Source organism: Phaseolus vulgaris, unplaced genomic scaffold, assembly GCF_000499845.2.
Source record: "Phaseolus vulgaris cultivar G19833 unplaced genomic scaffold, P. vulgaris v2.0 scaffold_13, whole genome shotgun sequence".
Classification (NCBI taxonomy): Eukaryota; Viridiplantae; Streptophyta; class Magnoliopsida; order Fabales; family Fabaceae; genus Phaseolus; species Phaseolus vulgaris.
Window position 1 is genome coordinate 395743 of NW_027174082.1, and position 18744 is coordinate 414486.

The 18744-nt window shown below is 32.8% G+C and overlaps 1 protein-coding gene across 2 annotated transcripts; it reads right to left on the bottom strand.

Annotated features, from left to right (window-relative positions):
- On the bottom strand, window positions 1-4143 carry LOC137816916 (non-specific lipid transfer protein GPI-anchored 12-like). Of its 2 annotated transcripts, none has more exons than XM_068620090.1 (4): window positions 3495-4143; window positions 1875-1931; window positions 1262-1312; window positions 1-284 (listed from the first exon to the last, which is right to left on the bottom strand). In XM_068620090.1, exons 1-4 carry the CDS (start codon window positions 3856-3858, stop codon window positions 148-150), a joined length of 609 nt encoding a protein of 202 aa, XP_068476191.1. In that variant the 5' UTR covers window positions 3859-4143; the 3' UTR covers window positions 1-147. The 2 variants fall into 2 exon arrangements, with proteins under 2 accessions (XP_068476191.1, XP_068476190.1); XM_068620089.1 differs by having other exon boundaries at window positions 1-293; window positions 3495-3981.
- Between the last annotated feature and the right edge of the window lie 14601 nt (window positions 4144-18744).

Sequence of the window (18744 nt, forward strand, 5' to 3'; positions counted from 1 at the left end):
TTCACTACAAACAATGACAGTGATAATTGGAAGAGTGCATTAAATTACAACAAAAAGTTTAGTAAAAGTGGCTCACAAAATGCAAAAATAATGAGGAAATAAAATAATGACATAAAATAATGACATGGAGAATAAATGTGTGTAAAATCAGAAGAATGAGGAGAGAAAGAGAGTGAAGAGGCCAAAAATGAAGTTAGTGAAAGCAGAGGTTTCAATGGCAGAAACTCCATTTTTGCTTTCAGTAGGGCTGTTAGAAGCATCTGAAGAAGAAGGAGCTGCACCACCTGCATGATCTTATATATATATTAATGAAAATTATAAGAAAATGCATTAAAAGATTCTAAAAAGTGCCATTTTTATGCATTTTAAAATAATAACATCATTGGTTTTATTATGTCTTCAATTTCTTTAACTATTTATCTTCAATTAGAACAGAAAGTGTAGTATCTTATGATAAATTTTAACAAAAAGCCTTTTATGGAAAAGAAAACTAGTTCGAAATAGGTAAGAATCCTGAATGCTATGCTGATGGTAAAAAAAGTTTTATTTATTTTAAATATAATCATATTTTATTTTTTATTTGTAAAAGATTTTTCTTAACTCTAGTAAACCTGAATGATTTTTTTTATTTGGACAGTTTTGTGATCTTTTCTAAACTGTCAACAACATGTTTAAGTAGCAGGGTTATCCATATTTTAGAATGTAAATTAGTGTAGGGTTGGAACTTTTTGGTTTAGACATCTACTTTTTTAAATGGATTGAAGTATTTCCAAATATTTTATTTAATTAATTCTATTTTTTTTATAAAAAAAATGAAACATTACAGAATAATGGTTTAGTCCGCATAATTTGAAATAGCATAAATTCATTATATTTCATGTTATTGAAAAGAATAACAAATGTTTTTAAATTCAAGAGAACATTGAAAATAATAACATGTTTTTAAATTCAAGATAACATGACCATTAATTTTACAATGTTTATAAAAAATTAAACTTTAACATATTTATTTGATGTAAATTTTAATTTTATATTCATTTAATTTATTTAAATTTTATTATAAATAAGAAATTTATAGAGTAACAAACTAACTCACAATTTGTATCCTAGCCAACCTACCATCCAAATTTTATTTGTATAATGAGATTTTAACAGTAAATGTTATTTACTTAAATATAATTTTTTATTTGTTCTTCTCCTATTTTCATATAAACTTACAAGTACTGAAAATAAAAAGATGCATAACATTTCAAAAACTTACCAGGACTAGAAGCGGCGTCGTTTGAAGAACCAGAAGCTCCTGGTGCCATACCTTCAATTATTGTACAGAAACAAAATAAGTCATGACAAGACAATTTCAAGCTTAATTAAAGCAAAACAAATATTATAACTGAAGAAAACTAATGATGAGTTTAAAAATGCACATAAAAAAAATTATTTTGAAGGTAACTTTTTGTTCACCATCTCGTCAAGAAAATCATGAAATAGAAACTAATTTTTAGATATCAAAATAATTAATTACAATAGTAACTAAATTAGAGACTATTTTAAAAATTAAAAAATATTGATTTCTAAATTAATTTATATTATTATTAAATAGATTTTAAATAGCATCTAATTAACAACAAAAGTTTTTCTACCAAATTTAGAAACTAAATAATTGGTAGTTAAAAACTTTGGTTGTTAATTAGATATCAATTTATAAACTATTTAACAATAATAGAAACCAAAATTTTGTTTATTTTAATAATCTTTAATTTAGTTTCTATTACAATTAATTGTTTTAATACCTAAAAATTAGTTTTTATTTTATGATTTTTTTTTATATTGAATGATACATGCAAAAGAAAATAATAAAGTGATGGAAAACTTACTTGGTGAAAGAGAACCTTCACTAATTGATGGAGGCAAGGATACAGGGACTCCCACAGCTGCCAAATCATAAATTAAGAAAGAAAAAATCCAAATTAAAATAATTTTCATTATGCAATCTAACAATTAATAAGAAGAATTAATAATTTTGTTGATTTTTAAAATAATATCTAATTTAATTAATATAATAATTATTTATTTTTTATTTTTAAAATTAATTTTTATTTTTATAATTGTAGTGATATAAGTAAAATGTAATTATCATATTATAAACTAATTAAGTAAAATTGAATTAGATGTGAATAAAAAAAAAGAAAAAACATGTAAAGTGTCATTAATAATAATAGAACTCAAACATAGGGATTGGAGGTGTTATAAGAGTAATTATGGGTCCCACAGTACTAAATTACAATGCTGTTCTTATAGTTGGGTTATTTATTGTGAATGAGGGGTAGCATACTCAAACAAAGCTACTTCTGAGGTGGACAATAACTATTTCAATATAAAGTGAAAAAGTTAAACTGGGAGCATTAATTGAGATTTGAAAATAATGCCATATAGCAATTTCTATATTTCTATAATTTTACCAAACTAACTAACTACAAAAATATTGAGGTCTTGGTAATAAGCTGTTGATTATGGAACTAATCAGAAAAACTATTTAAAAACATGTCCAAAATACATTAAAAAATAAGATGGATGTATATTAATAATGCTTTTAACAAAAATATCTACTTCTAACTTTTAAATCATTGCTCTACAGACATTATTTATTACAAAAACAATGTAATTGCTGCTATTTTTTTTCCTTGGATAAATGTTTAATTTTCATTTATAAGAAAAACAAATCACATTTTTATTAGATATACTAGTTCATTTAATTATTTTATTTTATTTAATGATAATTTTTTTAAAAGTTTTAACTTTAACTAATATTCAACATTTGGTTTACACTATTATATATATATATATACACACACACACATATTACATTCTAAAAGAAAAATTAGCGTCAAAGTAGTTTGATTTTTATTCACTTTTCCTTTTGAAGAATAAGTGCTCATATAATATTTTGACAAGAAAAAGAATTACAAAGCGGAGATAAAAATTTATTATATAAAATTTATATTAGAAATCACTGTGAATTATATATGTTATTTTAGTTAAATTAATATTTCATATAACAAAAACTTTATTACAAAATTAAACAAAATGAAAATAAGAGAATCGAAACCTATTATAAAGAAAATTTAAACTAAAAAAAAAAAGGAAACCACTTAATTTTTCTTTTAAACCCAAAATTAACAAGTTTAAGAATGACATAAAGTTTACTCTAAAAATAAAATTGGTTTTATGAACACTATTAAAAAACATTACCACATTGAAGTTTCGGTTCCTGGGCATTAAAAATGCAGTAGCCTCACATGCCCTCATCGGTGGTGTCGGTGACATTATTAATGCACAAAATAACACTTTATACAACAACATCACACCTAACTTATTGGATCTATACACATATAATTAAGTTTATAATCACTAGAAAGGGTTTGAAACAATTAATACAAAAATTTATCAGAATCTTGCTGAGAAGCATTGAGAAGATAGTGAAGTTTGGTAATTACCTGAACAAGTGGAAACAGGAGGGGTAGAAACTCCACAAATTGAGGGTAATTTGATGGCTTTGTTCAAATCAATCTTGATGCCAATGGTGTCGGGTTTACCTAGCAATTCACACAGACAAATGGGGTTGCTATCAATCAACCCTGCCAACTCAGGGCAGCAACCTTTATCCGGCTTTGTCAAATTACTCCCATCTTCCACAAAGGTAAGGCAATTTGACATGTTTGCTAGTGCCATCAAGCAGCCATTCATTGCCGGCGCCGGAGCCGCGGCGGTTTCCGGTGCCGGAGACGGCGCAGATGTGGCACAGCAAGCCAGTGTAAGGAGTATAGTGATGGTAACAGTGGTGGCAGTGGTTGTGATCATTTTGTTGTTGTTGTGGAGAAGTATTTAGGTATTGCAAACTCTGTGTAATAAGGGAGGGAAGGGGGTGAGGGAAGAGGGAGTGTGAAATTGAGGAGTTAATTTTGGCATGTGAAGAGATAGGTAAGATGAAGTTAAATAGAGGGTGTTTCTTAGTTTGGAAATGAGGCTCCTAACTTTTGGTGGCTGAAATTAATGAATTTAACAGCTAACCAACTCACTTTCAGCATTGTCTCTTTCTCTCTCTTGGTAATGCAACTTCTTTCCTCTCAAAATTAAAGTCCTCCATTACTTGTTCCTCAAATGCTGTGTGAACCAAATTATGAGCCATTTCCACAACTGTGTGATCACAACGGTTAGAAATAGCTGCTACTTTTCTTCAATGTGCTTTACAAATCTTACCAGCAAAAGTCCTAAAGAGTTATTGCTCTTCTATTCTTTTCAAAAGAATTCCAACAGATGTTTATATTATCACTCCTTCTACCGTTTTTTCCATTACAAAATTTTAATAATGGATTCCGCTATTTTAATTGATATTAATCTAATTGATTTTATTTTGATCCTGATATTTTTGTTAATTTTGTATTTTAGTCATAATAGATGGTCAAATATTTTTCAGAGCAGACAATCTGACAAAAGCATCTGACTAGACGATCTGATAGAAGTTTCTACCACTGGGAGTGGGTCGAATCACGAGAAATTTCAAGTTTCTTTCAATCAAAATGAAAAACGAAATTTGAGATGAAAAAAATTAGAGAATTAAATCTGTAAATATCTCAAAAAAAGAATTGGAAGCAAATCTTCTACAGGGATATTCTCTCAAAATTTATGAAATTAAAATTCTCGTACTCAGCGCAAGAAAAATAGAGCAAATATCCCTCGAAGATATTGTTGAAGTAATTCTTCTTCAAATATCTCTTTCAGCAACGCTATGTTTAATTATAATCAATGCGCAAATCTGAATCGAGTCTGGAAACACACAATATTTGGAAGAGAAGAGAGAATGAGACCTAAAACTGACCAGGAATGAAAATATTTGCTTGGTATTTCGAAAGAGAGAAATGAAACATTTGATAATTGTAAAACAATATCCTAAGACAGATCCTAAATCTAATTTTGTGCAAAGAAAAAAATTTATAAAAGAGACTCCAGAGGATGAACACGGGATCGAGTTTTTGCATCGTGTTTCATAGTTGCATAACACATTCTAAACCTGGCTTTATTTTCCGTTTTATATTTTTCTTATTTTTGCTTCCGCATGAAAATCTAAAATCTTTTGGGTTGATTTCCTTATGATTTCATATTGAATTCCAAGGTTTTGTTCAATAATTTTTTGTTCTTCAATGTAGTAGATTATGCTTTATTTTTTTATCCTTTTGAAATTTGTTTTTTGTAAAAGGTCATTCTGAATGCATGTAGATGGTTCAATTATTTTTCTCTAATTTTGATTTCTTGGTTAGTTCACATTGTTCTAATTAATTTCTTGGCCGTATGATACAAGAGGTAAAAGAGAAACATCACATAAGTAAACACATGGATACCAGTGAGATATTGAATACATCAGTAGACACATGCTTTGCTAATAAGAATGTGTTGAATTGAATTAACGGGTATTTGATTTAGTTTAGTCTGATAAGAATTGAAGGGCACTTGTGGAACAACTTGGGAGTTAAATGTTTTCATTCATCTTAGATAATCTATTATACTTTCTTATAGATGATTAAAAAATAAAGGACTAAAAATTACAGAAAAAAAATAATCAAAGTTACATTGTGTAAAATATAGAACCAAAATGACAATTAAAGCTATAATTTATTAAATATTATATAAAATATTATTCAAAATTTTATAATTTTTAATAAAATAGAAAAATATATTACAGTTTTTTTGTGTAAATAAATTTTATTATATTTTCTAATAAAAGATACTGTTCTAATTTTTTTAAAATAACAATATAAAAGACAACAAATTTATTGTATGTTATACTAATATAAACATAGTTTACATTATCATTTCACCATAACTATTCTTTAAAAGAAAATACTCCTAAATATACATGTTTTATTTTTATGAAAATAAGTGTCCTAAATATTCTTGTTAATTAAATTATATTTTAAAAAAAAAATTATTTCTTTTTTATGTGTTTTCTTAACAAGTTTTTAAAGACACTGCAGTTTTTACAGTCCAGATTCTTTGTTGGATTTTTTTTATTGTTGTTCTTTTGTGTTTTCAAAATATACTAATTTTGGTATACGAAAATATTTTTTTAATATATTATAAAATACTAAAATAATTTATTTTAAAAAATAAGAAAAAGACAACACCGAAATTCTAACAAAGAGTCAAAATTTCTCTTATCGTAACTTGTATATATAAATAATAGGTTTTGAAATAAATATTTGACCTATTGTTTTCTTAATGACTTCCCTTGTTTTCTTAGTGACCTAAGAGTTTGTTGCATGCATCAATCAAACCATGTCCATGACACACGTGTATGTGGTCCCTCAAGAATGATGTCCACTGCTTTGGGAAAGTGAGAGAGTTAAGTTTCATTTTTTGATTTCACGGTTTTCTTTAGTAATTAGGTGTAATTCCACATGCTAATTATTAAAATAAACAAAATTATTAAAATAATTAATTGTGTCATGCTTTCTAAAAATATGTTAAAATGATATGATTTTATTATAAAAAAATCGTATTAAAATATATTTAAATTAATAAAGAATTTGGTATAATCAAATTTTAATTAAAATTGTATCAGATTAATATAATTTATTGATTTTAATAATTTTTTAAAATTTTATCTATTTTAATAACTACATGTAAAATTACAGTTAATTATAGGAAAACCCTAACTTCACATTCCTTTTTTCTTCTTGGAAGTTGGAATAGGCACTTATGATGCTAACCATTTGAACCGATTTTGTCCATTCTGTTGATGGACATCACATGTTCACTTGTTTATTTTGTGGTGGCTTCTGTATCTGTACTCATTTATTTATTATTTTGTTGCTACTACAATTTATTTATTTACTTGTATGGGTTGACTAAAAAAATGTGATCAATATATATTTTTTTTTATTTTCTCTAGTTTGACTAATTCTCTCATAGGTTTTTAGTGATCAGAGTGTTTGAGACCTTGGTATACTTTGTTAGAGGACAAAATATTCTATCATGCCCACTCAATCCTCACTTGCGTAAGAGGAGATTAGTGCACCCGTATCATGGAAGAGCTTCACAAAAGCATTTGTGGAAGCCATATCAGAGGAAGAGCTCTTTTGTTGAAGGTCGTCCGAGCTGGATATTATTGGTCGACTATGAAGGAGGATTACGTGAAGCATGCACAACGATGTGAGAGTGTCAGAAGCATGTTGATTGGCATCACACACTAGCTGAGGAGTTGTGGTTAATTTACAACCCGTGGCCTTTCCATACCTGGGGAATAAACATCCTAGGTTCGTTCCCTTTGACAATACGTCAGATGAAGTATCTCATAGTGGCCATCGAATACTTCACCAAGTGGATTGAAGTCGAGCTAGTCACACAAATAACTACTCACAAGGTGCAACATTTTGTGTGGAAGAATATTGTATGTCGTTTTGGAATTCCTAGACACCTAGTGTCTGACAACGAAACCCAATTTGCTAGCCAACAATTGTGTAAGTTGTGCTTGGAGCTTGGCATAAAGTAGATATTCGCCTTAGTAGAGCATCCTTAGACAAATGGCCAGGTTGAGTCAGCCAATAGAGTCTTGCTGAGAGGGTTGAAGAGGAGGTTAGAGAAGGCTAAAGGAATTTGATCAGAAGAAGTTCCTCGGATTCGGTCTGCTTATCACACCACCCCTCAGTCAACAACCAAGGAGACACCTTTCAGTTTGGTATATGGGTCAGATGCCATGATACTAGTAGAGATCTAATAGAGCTCTCCTCGATTCCAGAACTTCGTTATTAAAGATTCTAACGAAGGAAGGAAGGTGAACTTGGATTTGCTAGATGAAGTACGGGAACATGCCCACATTAACTTGGAGGCTTTGAAGAGAAGGGTGGAGCTGAGGCAAAAGACCAAGACGAAGCGTCGACATTTCAGGATTTCAGAATTGGTGATGCGAAAGGCTCACCCCTACCAGCTAGAGAACAAGTTATTTCCAAAGTGGACTGGCCCATTTCGCGTAGTCGAGGTGCTCGGGAATGGAGCGTACAGGCTAGAAATCCTAGAGGGGGGAACCATTCCTCGAACGTGGAATGCAGCAAATCTCAAGTTTGATTTCAGCTAAGGTATTTTGGTTTAATGCTTTCTTTTTGAACAATGTGATGATAAAGGTGACGCTATTTTTCCCTTGAAGAGGTTTTTTAACGACGTCATCTAATGATAAGTTTGTTCTTGAAAAATGATGCATTAGTTTTGTTTATTTGTTTAGAATTAGCACATGATAAGACGACTTATCTCGGTAAGATTATATGAGTAGGCGCCTTGTGTGTAAATTGATTATCTATTGACAGATAAGATGATCTGTCTCAATAAGATTATCTGAGTAGGCGCCTTGTGTGTAAATTGATTATCTATTGACAAATAAGATGACCTGTCTCGGTAAGATTATCCGAGTAGGTGCCCTATATGTAAATTGGTTATCTATTGACAGATAAGACGACCTGTCTCGGTAAGATTATCCGAGTAGGCGCCTTGTGCATAAAATGATTATCCGAGTAGGCGCCATGTGTGTAAATTGATTATCTATTGACAGATAAGACGATCTGTCTCGGTAAGATTATCCGAGTAGGCGCACTATGTGTAAATTGATTATCTACTGATAGATAAGACGATCCGTCTCGGTAAGATTATCCAAGTAGGCGTCCTATGTGTAAATTGATTATCTATTACCAGATAAGACGACCTGTCTCGGTAAGATTATCCAAGTAGGCGCCCTATTTGTAAATTGATTATCTATTGTCAGGTAAGACGACCTAGCTCGGTGTCAGTACGAATACTTGAGTACGGGGGCTTTGCAGTTTAATTTGATATGGTTAAGTTGTTTGATTTGAGGCAAGGTAAGACAACCTAACTTGGCATAAGAAAGAGTTATAGGCGTTTTGCAAGCATATGTCATGGTTAAGTTTGTTTCAGTGCATGGTAAGTTGGGCTATCTCGGTTAGTGAATGATTAGATGATCAGCCGAGTAGGTGCTCTGCGAAACAAAGCTTGGTGAGATCAAGATATATGGCCCCGGACCAAGTTTGCGAGATACACCTATGCAAGTCGGGAGTGACCATAGGCTTGTTGTAGCTTTGGGTGTATAGTTCATCAAAAGGTTAGTTCTTTGTTAGTTGAGGACTCCACGATTTTTCATGCTTAGATTTTGCCTAAGTTGCATTCTTGTTATCTTTATTACTTTATGCTTAAGAGGTAGAGATGGGTTAGTTCGAATGTGTGTGATAGTAGTTGTTATATTAGAGCTAGTTGAAGTTTGCTATATGATAAGTTAAGTAGCGAGCACCCGTGAATAAAGGTGCATGAGATTCTCTTCTGTTGTTAGCACTGTGAGTAAAGGTGCTCGTAGGCAAAATATTTTTCTGTTATATGTTTTCAGTTGAGATTATATTCTTGTAAGCCTCTTCGCCTAGTCAAACTCGGCTCGAGTCTATGGGCTTGTGTACTAGACAAGAATGCTCGGGACCTCGACTCAAGAAAGATAATTAAGATAAAAGATAAAGAAACATTTTATCTGTTGTGATATTATTCTGAAGATGAAAGATATAATTGTGTTTAAATATGTTATCATATTATTCTGAAGATAAAAAGATATTTTATCTCTTGTATATGCAAGTTATATATATATATATATATATATATATATATATATATATATATATAATCTGTTGTGATATTACTCTGAAGAGGTAGAGCCCCCTCTATCCCGACAGAGTCACATTCCAATGCAATGAGAAGACACATAATAGAATCTAAATAAAAACATATTAGAAGCAAAACTTTTTCACTCAAGTCAAACTGGCGAGAACAATATCAAAATAAAAAAGTCAAATATAACTAATTTTTCAATTTAACTAAATGAAAAAAAAAAGATGAACCTACCTCCTTCAACTACAATAAGTGAGGAAGGATTTTATCATCTAAAACATTGTTTGGTATTTTGGTTTTCTTGAAACCTTCGTATCCGTATAACTGGATACATTAGGTACATGTCCCTTTATCAGCAAGTTTCAGAACGCTAACTAATTACTCCAAATTATCTTTCTGATTTTGACAGTATCTCAAATTAAAATTGAGCGAGACAACTTGCCTCAAATGAAATTTAAAAAATAAGATGAAATACAAAGGGCATATGTTACCATGACAATCACAAACAAAACTAGCGATGCTCTGTAGGTTACGGAATTACATTGTAACTAATTACATTAATTATTTAGTGTATTGTAACTAATTTCATTAATTCTTTTAAAAAAACAGGGTACCACGAGATCCATTTATGCCTTTTTTTTAAAATTAAAAAAAAATGGGGTTATTATTAATTTTTATAATTAAAAAGGTTATGAGTAAATATTTTTTTTATTTTTTTGATATATGAAATATTGAAAAAGTTAAATGGAAAGTTATGGGAATTATATATAGAAAAAAATATAGTTATATGTAAAAGTAGTTTAAAAACAAATATTTTGCATTAAATTTATTATCTATATATTGATATAATATATCTACATATAGTAAAAATATATTGTTATTACAATAATAAAATTAAAAAATTAAGCGATACATTTAAGAATATTTAGAATTTTTTAAAAAAATAATCACAATAAAATAAATAAAGTATGAATAAATCTTTTTAGAGATTAATAGAAATTTTGAAAATATTTTAAAGGCATAAAAATTAAAAAAAATTGTTGAAAACTAAATGTTATATTTAATTGAATATTTGAGCATAAAGAAACTTTGAAGTTAAGAAAGATTCTATGTTGAGCACAACTAAAGGTGATGAGCAAAATAAATCTCTTTAGTTGAAGAAACCTAATCCGCTCAGCAGATTAGGCCTGCATTGAGCGAAATTTAATGGAATAGGATTTTGTGTTTCATCAATATAAACCAAGGTGGAACTTAACAGAATAAGGAGGAAACAAAAGAGGAACGTTACTTTTCAAATACTAAAATGTTTTCAACTGGAAGCTACTTAGGATTTTATTGTATTATATTTATGAGTAGTTAAATTCATCTTTGGTTGTAATTGAAAGACACTATAACTTGTTTGTACTCTTTTGATTCATATATGCAACATATTTCATTCCTATTTGATTTGATTTTGTAATTAATGCTTAATAAGTGAGGAATCACTATTACTATCTTTAGAACATGAATAATATTGGGAAATACTTTTATTTTTGGAACTAAATCAAATCAAACAAGGACTTCAGCTTCTGGGAACAAAGTTGCAGTAGTTGGCTATTACTGTTCCAACATTAACTTTTCCAACATTAGTGCAAAATCGAATTATTGTAACTCAATGGATTGATTATGGTAGTTTACTTTCTAGATAACCATGATTAAGGGATTAACTTGGTTTAGTCTTAAAGAGCATAGGATTTTGAAATATATTGCATCTATAATCATTGAGCACAAATTCGTTGCAACTTATATTCAATCCCAACACCTTATCATATTTGAAAATCTTTCTGTTGTACATTTGTTCTCAATTTTTATCCAACATTGATATTCAGTTCATAAATCCTTTGGTTTTAATATATGCAATGATTTATATTTTGCTTTATAAAAGGAAGCTCAATTACTACATTGTCTTCTAGTGCCTATTGATATGACAACTATTTTATCAACCATACTATAGTTAATGAAGACTTGAGAGATAGAGCATCCCCTGACCAAACCTACATTTCTTGAAGGATGACCCAGAGCATGACACAGGATCCAAGAGGCTAGGTCAGGACCATCCACTATCTAGTGCCTCAGAGCCTATCATTCCTAAAAGGATCACCAGGAGCAGAGCCCATGTGATAGGAGTTGAGCACCAACTAGTTTCTTTATTTTTAATTTTCAGTAGATTAGGTTTACATAGCTAGAATAGGGTGTGCTTAACATTTGGTCTTGTGCTGATATGATTCCAATAACATGATAAAGATATTTCAAGGACATGTTATGGATTCAACTTGAGTTGGAATATGATCAGGCACTTTTTAAGAATTGGATCAATATTCTTAACATTCAAGAACTCACCAAAACACAAGTAACCAAGCCAAACTCATATATAAACCCATTTTGAACAACAAACCCATGGATAGAAACTCAAGAACACAACATATAACAAATATACCCATGGAGGACGTGACAAAAACAACAAGAACAACCAATTTGCACCGATTAAAATTGAATATAAGTGCATCATATGAAAGAGGACATCCTAAGGAAGAGATTGCACCGATTGAAAGTGAAAACAAACAAGTAGAAAAAAAATGGGTAATTTGGAATGAAGGGAAAATGGATGAAGAAGATGAAATGAAATAGGGAACTTATGTGGTTGGAGTTCTTGGAGATGAACACGCCACTTGAAGGATGTAAGGCTCCAAGATGAGTGTAGATGCCGCCACTTGAGGTTCCAAGATGCACTCAAGATGAGACTAGAAGAGGAGAAGACACAAGTCTCTTAATCACTCACCAATTTGGGAGAATTTCTTTACTCAAAATATCAAATTTGTATTTAGAAGGACTCACGCCCTCCTTATATAGGAGAAGGACCGGTCAAGTAAGTACAAGAAGCTTACACAAGAAGCTAACTAAAGGTCCCTTGAAATTCTCCCACTTCTAGCGCCTAAAGTGAAGGAGGAAGGGATATCTACTAGAATGTTCTAAAACTAATATCTAAAGATGCTTTGCATAAGAGGTTGTTGGGGAAAACGGGTAATTTCCCCACTAAAACAAAACCCTAACAGAGTTACCCGACAAATAATATTGAATAAACAGAGCGGAATAATAAAAGAGATAAAGAAGAAAAAACACACCAGAAAATTGTTAACGGAGTTCGGCCAATTTAGCCTAATCTCCGAGCACAGCAAAAACAACTCACTTTTATTATTATGGGAGAAGATATTACAAATTGGGATATATAACAGTGAAGGAGGAGAGTTTAATTTATAACCCTCAAACCTCCTTCCCAAACAATGAACCCACCGATGTGGGACTTAGGATTAAGCCAAAATCAACAAATCTCCACCTTGGTTTAATTTCAAGTCCCATTTAAAACAAATTTTCTCAAAACATAACAAAAAGAAACTTTGCAGTGCTTCAAATTTGTGCCTCCGGGCGCGAACTTCAAATGTGCAAGATATTAACCAAGTCTAAACAGTGTTCAAACTTGGTCCTTGTAACCACCTTGGTGAGCATATCTGCAGGATTCTTCGTAGTGTGAATCTTCTGGAGAACAATCTCCTCTTCTTCGAGAATCTCACGCACAAAGTGATAACGAACATCAATGTGCTTCGTTCGTGCATGAAAGACTTGATTCTTTGCTAAATGAATAACACTCTGACTGTCATAATATAACTCAAGTTGTTTCTGACCAACTCCCAAGTCTTTAAGCAACCCATGAAGCCAAATTGCTTCCTTCACAGCCTCTGTAATCGCCATATACTTTGCCTCTGTCGTAGACAAAGCCACCGTAGACTGCAAGGTAGACTTCCAACTAACTGGCGCTTTTGCTAAAGTGAACAAATAGCCAGTTGTAGACCGTCTGATATGATTCCACTAGTCAAATAGAGATGATTCTTTGACATTCTATGGAATCAACTTGAGTTGGAGATAGCTTAGGCACTTTTAGTAGAATTGGATCAATGTTCTATGTTTCAAGAACTCACCAAAACTTGCACCAAACACCAAACTCACATGGAAGATCCATCTATTGCCAATTGAACCGATTAATTTGTGTATAAAAGCAAAAGGACCGAATAGAAAGTTACAATACTGAAAATGAACCGAACAAAATACAAGAAACAAAGAAGAAACAAATAGGAACAACCAAGGAGAAGATGAACCGAAGCAAATTCAGAAACAAGCTAAAATACCGAATGAAAATGCTAGAAAAGTAAACTAAGACATGTTTTAGCTTCAAATGAACTAGGAGATGAAAGAAAGAAGAACTTATGGAGATGAAGGACTTGGTTTGGTGATCACGCCACTTGGATGGTGAAGGCTCCAAGATAAGTGAGCTAGTGCCGCCACTTGAGAGAACCAAATGCACTCAAGATAAGACAAGGTGAAGGAGAAGACAAGTTCTCACAATTCTCTCTCAAATTGAGTAGAGTTTCTCTATTACCAATTTCAATTCTGAATTGTGAAGGACCTAAGCCCTCCTTTTATAGGAGCAAGGGCTGGTCATTTACATAGCTTATTCCCTAAGCTACCCAAAATGCTCCTAAGCTCACGCTCTCCTTACTAAGCTCACTCCCCAAGCTTCTAGAATTTTCTAAACTAAAGCCTAAAGATGCTTTTACAAAAGAGGTGTCTAATGTTTCCTTCTAAGCACCTTTCTAAACAATATTCTCTATTATTTACAATTTAAAAGAAATTATAAAGAGAGATATTTAATTGAAGCCCATTGTTGAAAGCTTGTAGACTTCTTTGGCGTTTAGGCTTGATCCTCTCTTTATTTTATGTCTTCTTTTAATTTTGAGAAGACTAGAAGGAAGAACTTCAAAGGTGAGGGTGAATGCCCTCTTCCTTCATTAATAAAAGCCTCCCATCTTGGTTAAAAATGTTAGGGATGATTTGTTCATACCTCCTAATGGTTGTCACCATTTAAGAGGCCTTTTTCCAAAAGATATCATCATTCCCAAACAAATTTTTCCAACTTGGTCGATTTATAGAACCTCCTTTTCTGAAATCCCATTGTTTACAAATGCTAAGTCATGTTTACCTTTTCCTTCCACTTTTAATTGTAAAAATAAACTGACTTTGTTATATGCAGGGATTCTGAATTCGTGGACGAATTCTCTCCAACTCGAGGAGTATGATGAGAATCAAATAAAGGAGGCTTTTATTAATGAAGGAAGAGGACATTCGCCTTCACATTTGAAGTTCTTCTTTCTAGTTTTCTCAAAATTAAAAGAAGACATAAAATAAAGATGAGGCCCAAGCCCAAAGCCCAAGCCCAAGCCTAAGAAGGCCAAAGCCCAAGTCCATCCCATGAGGGGCAAGGCCAAGCATTAAATAAAAGAGCATCATTTGATTTACTCTTGTAGGAGGTGTGGATATTAAATAAAGGAGTATGGATATGTAAAATAAAGTCACATTGTCCATGTGACTCAGGAGAGTAGGTGTAGGTGTAGTTTTTAGGAGGTGTCATAGTAGAAAAAGGTCACACCTCCCATGTGACTTGTTTTTGGTGGAAATTTCAAATAAGTTTTATTTGAATTTTCCCACCTATTTTCCAGCACCCTCACACTATAAATAGAGGTGTGGGCTCTTGTAAAATGCAGGATTGGAAATTGGTAATAGAGAAACTCTACTCAATTTGAGAGAGAATTGTGAGAACTTGTCTTCTCCTTCACCTTGTCTTATCTTGAATGCATTTGGTTCTCTCAAGTGGCGGCACTAGCTCACTTATCTTGGAGCCTTCACCATCCAAGTGGCGTGATCATCAAAACCAAGTCCTTCATCTCCATAAGTTCTTCTTTCTTTCATCTCCTAGCTCATTTGAATCTAAAACATGTCTTAGTTTACTTTTTTAGCATTTTCATTTGGTATTTTTAGTATGTTTCTGAATTTGCTTCGGTTCATCTTCTCCTTGGCTGTTTCCATTTGTTTCTTCTTCATTTCTAGTTGTTTTGTTCGGTTCAATTCTTTCTTGAGCTTTTTAAACAGTGCTTTTGCTTTTATACACATTTTAAACGGTTCAATTGGCAATAGATGGATCTTCCATATGAGTTTGGTGTTTGGTGCAAGTTTTGGTGAGTTCTTGAAACATAGAACATTGATCCAATTCTATTAAAAGTGCCTAAGCTATCTCCAACTCAAGTTGATTCCATAGAATGTCAAAGAATCATCTCTACTTTGCTATTGGAATCATATCACCGTCGCTTATCCAAATCACCTGCATAATCAGAATCACAATATCCAACTATGCATTGACCAAGTGATTCATCTTGCTCAAATGTCAATCCAACATCTAAGGTATTTTGGAGGTACCGTAGAATCCATCTCACAGCTTGCCAATGTCCCTTACCCGGATTATGCATGTACTTTCTAACAACACTCACAGCGTGTGAAATATCTGGTCTTGTACACACCATTGCATACATCAAGCTTCCAACTGCATTTGCATATGGGACTTTCGCCATGTATTCTCGTTCTTCATCAGTCGTCAGAGATAAACGGCTACTCAATTTCAAATGAGGAGCAAGTGGGGTACTTACAAGTTTTGTATCTTCGTGTATACCAAAATATTGTAGTACCTTCTGCAAATACTGCTTTTGTGACAGCCAAAGTTTTCCCCTCTCCCTGTCTCTGTTTATCTCCATGCCGAGAATCTTCTTGGCTTCCCCCAAATCCTTCATCTCGAACTCTTTACTCAACTGAGCCTTTAACCTGTCAATCTCAACTTGGCTCTTTGCTGCAATCAGCATATCATCAACATATAAGAGTAAGTAAATGTAGGAACCATCTTCAAGTCTGCGCAAATACACACAATGATCATATTTGCTTCTCTTGTACTTCTGATCCTTCGTGAACTTATCAAATCATTTGTACCACTGTCTCAGAGATTGTTTCAGTCCGTACAACGATTTGCTAAGTTTAACAAACCCAATCTTCTTTACCATCAACCTTGTATCCTTCTGGTTGAGTCATATAGATTTCGTCCTTCAAATCACCGTGTAGGAACGCGTTCTTTACATCAAGTTGAGCAAGCTCCAAATTCAGATGTGCTACCAAGGCCAACAAAATTCGAATGGAGGAATGTTTAACAACTGGAGAAAATACCTCATTATAATCAATTCCCTCCCTCTGAGCAAAGCCTTTAGCAATCAACCTTGCCTTGTAGCGAACATCTTCTTTATTAGGAAATCCTTCTTTCTTTGCAAATACCCATTTGCACCCAATTGCCTTCTTACCTTTTGGTAATTGTGCCAACTTCCATGTCTTGTTCTTCTTCAAAGACTGCATCTCCTCTTCCATCGCACCTGCCCAATTACCACTCTAAGAACTCAAAATGGCTTCTGGGTAAGTGGATGGAATGTCATCAACAACTGGAAGTGCTTAGGCAACCATATCCATGAAACGAGCAGGCTTCTGAATATCTCGTCTTTGTCTTCTAACTGCAATTGGCACTGATTGCTGTTGAGATTCTTGGGTAGGAACCTTGATGTGATTCCACTATCCATATAGAGAAAGGTTCTTGACCTTCTTAGGAATCACCTTGAGTTGGACATTATAGAGGCACTTTTCTTAGAGTTGGATCATTGTTCTAAGACAAAAACTCACCAAAAACTAGTACCAAATCCCAAACTCATTGGATGAACCAATTTTAGTCAAATTGAACCGAACAAAAGAGGTGAAACTAAAAGGAACCGAACAGAATTGAATAAGCACACAAATGAACCGAACAGAATTGAAATTAAAAGGCAAGAACAGAAAATAGGTGCTGGAAAAACAAGAACAGCCGAACCAAAAACAAGACAACAAGCTTAGAACAAAGAATTAACAAAGAAGAAAGGAAGGAGAAGAGAAATGCTCATGAAGATGGAAGGAGGATGGATGATCTCGCCACTAGAAGTGTGGAATGCTCCTAGATGAGAGTGATGCCGCCACTTGAGGACTCCATTGATCCATCAAGAGAAGAAGGCTCAAAGCTCTCCAAAGTTCACTCAAAATTTGAGTAGAGTTTTCTTAGATTAATTCCAATCTCCATTTTACAAAGAGAGCACCTCTATTTATAGCCTAAGGTGCTGAAAATGCAAGCTAAACAAATTTAAAATTCCCTCCTAAAACATTCTAGAAACCGGCGCCTATTTTGCAAAGCTTTCACTTTGGCACCTCCTATTCTACTCCTACACCTATCTACTAATACACCCCCCCTCCTAAAGCTCCTAACTAAAGCCTAAAAGATGCTATAACAAAAGAGGTTTCTAATGTTTCCCTCTAAGCACCTTCAACTAAAGAAATTAGAAAAAGAGAAAATAAATGTCCTCTAGCTCCTAAAGCTTTGAACATGCTTCTTGTAATCCTTTGAGGTGGGCTTTGACCTCCATGGCGTCCTCCATTTGTGCCTCTACCTCTTCTTGATCTTGTTGATTGGCCTCCATGTCCTCTTGAGCTTGATCTCCATCATACTCCCCGAGTTGGAGAGAATTCGACCACGAATTCTGGAGACCTACAGAAAAAGGAGTTAGATCGCTGACATTAAAAATATGACTACCTAAGAATGTATCAGGCATATCTAACTCATAAGCATTGTCATTAATCCTCTTGAGGACTTGGAAAGGTCCATCCCCTCGAGGCATTAGTTTGGACTTCCTTTGAGTAGGAAAACGGTCCTTCCTCAAGTGAAGCCAAACCCAATCGCCCTCATCAAACAACAATGCTTTTCTCCTTTTATTGGCAAGTTCAACATACTTGCCAACCTTCTTCTCAATTCTCTTCTTGATGTCTTTATGCAAAGTTTTCACAAAAGAAGCCTTTTCATCCCCATCTTTGCACAAGACATCTCCAAGAAGGGGAATAGGAAGAAGATCAAGAGGTGTTAGGGGATTAAACCCATAGACCACCTCAAAAGGAGAATGGGAGGTGGTAGAATTAACTACTCGGTTATATGCAAACTCAACATGGGGTAGTAAATTCTCCCACCCTCTAGGATTCCCCGAAATAAAGCATCTCAATAGTTGT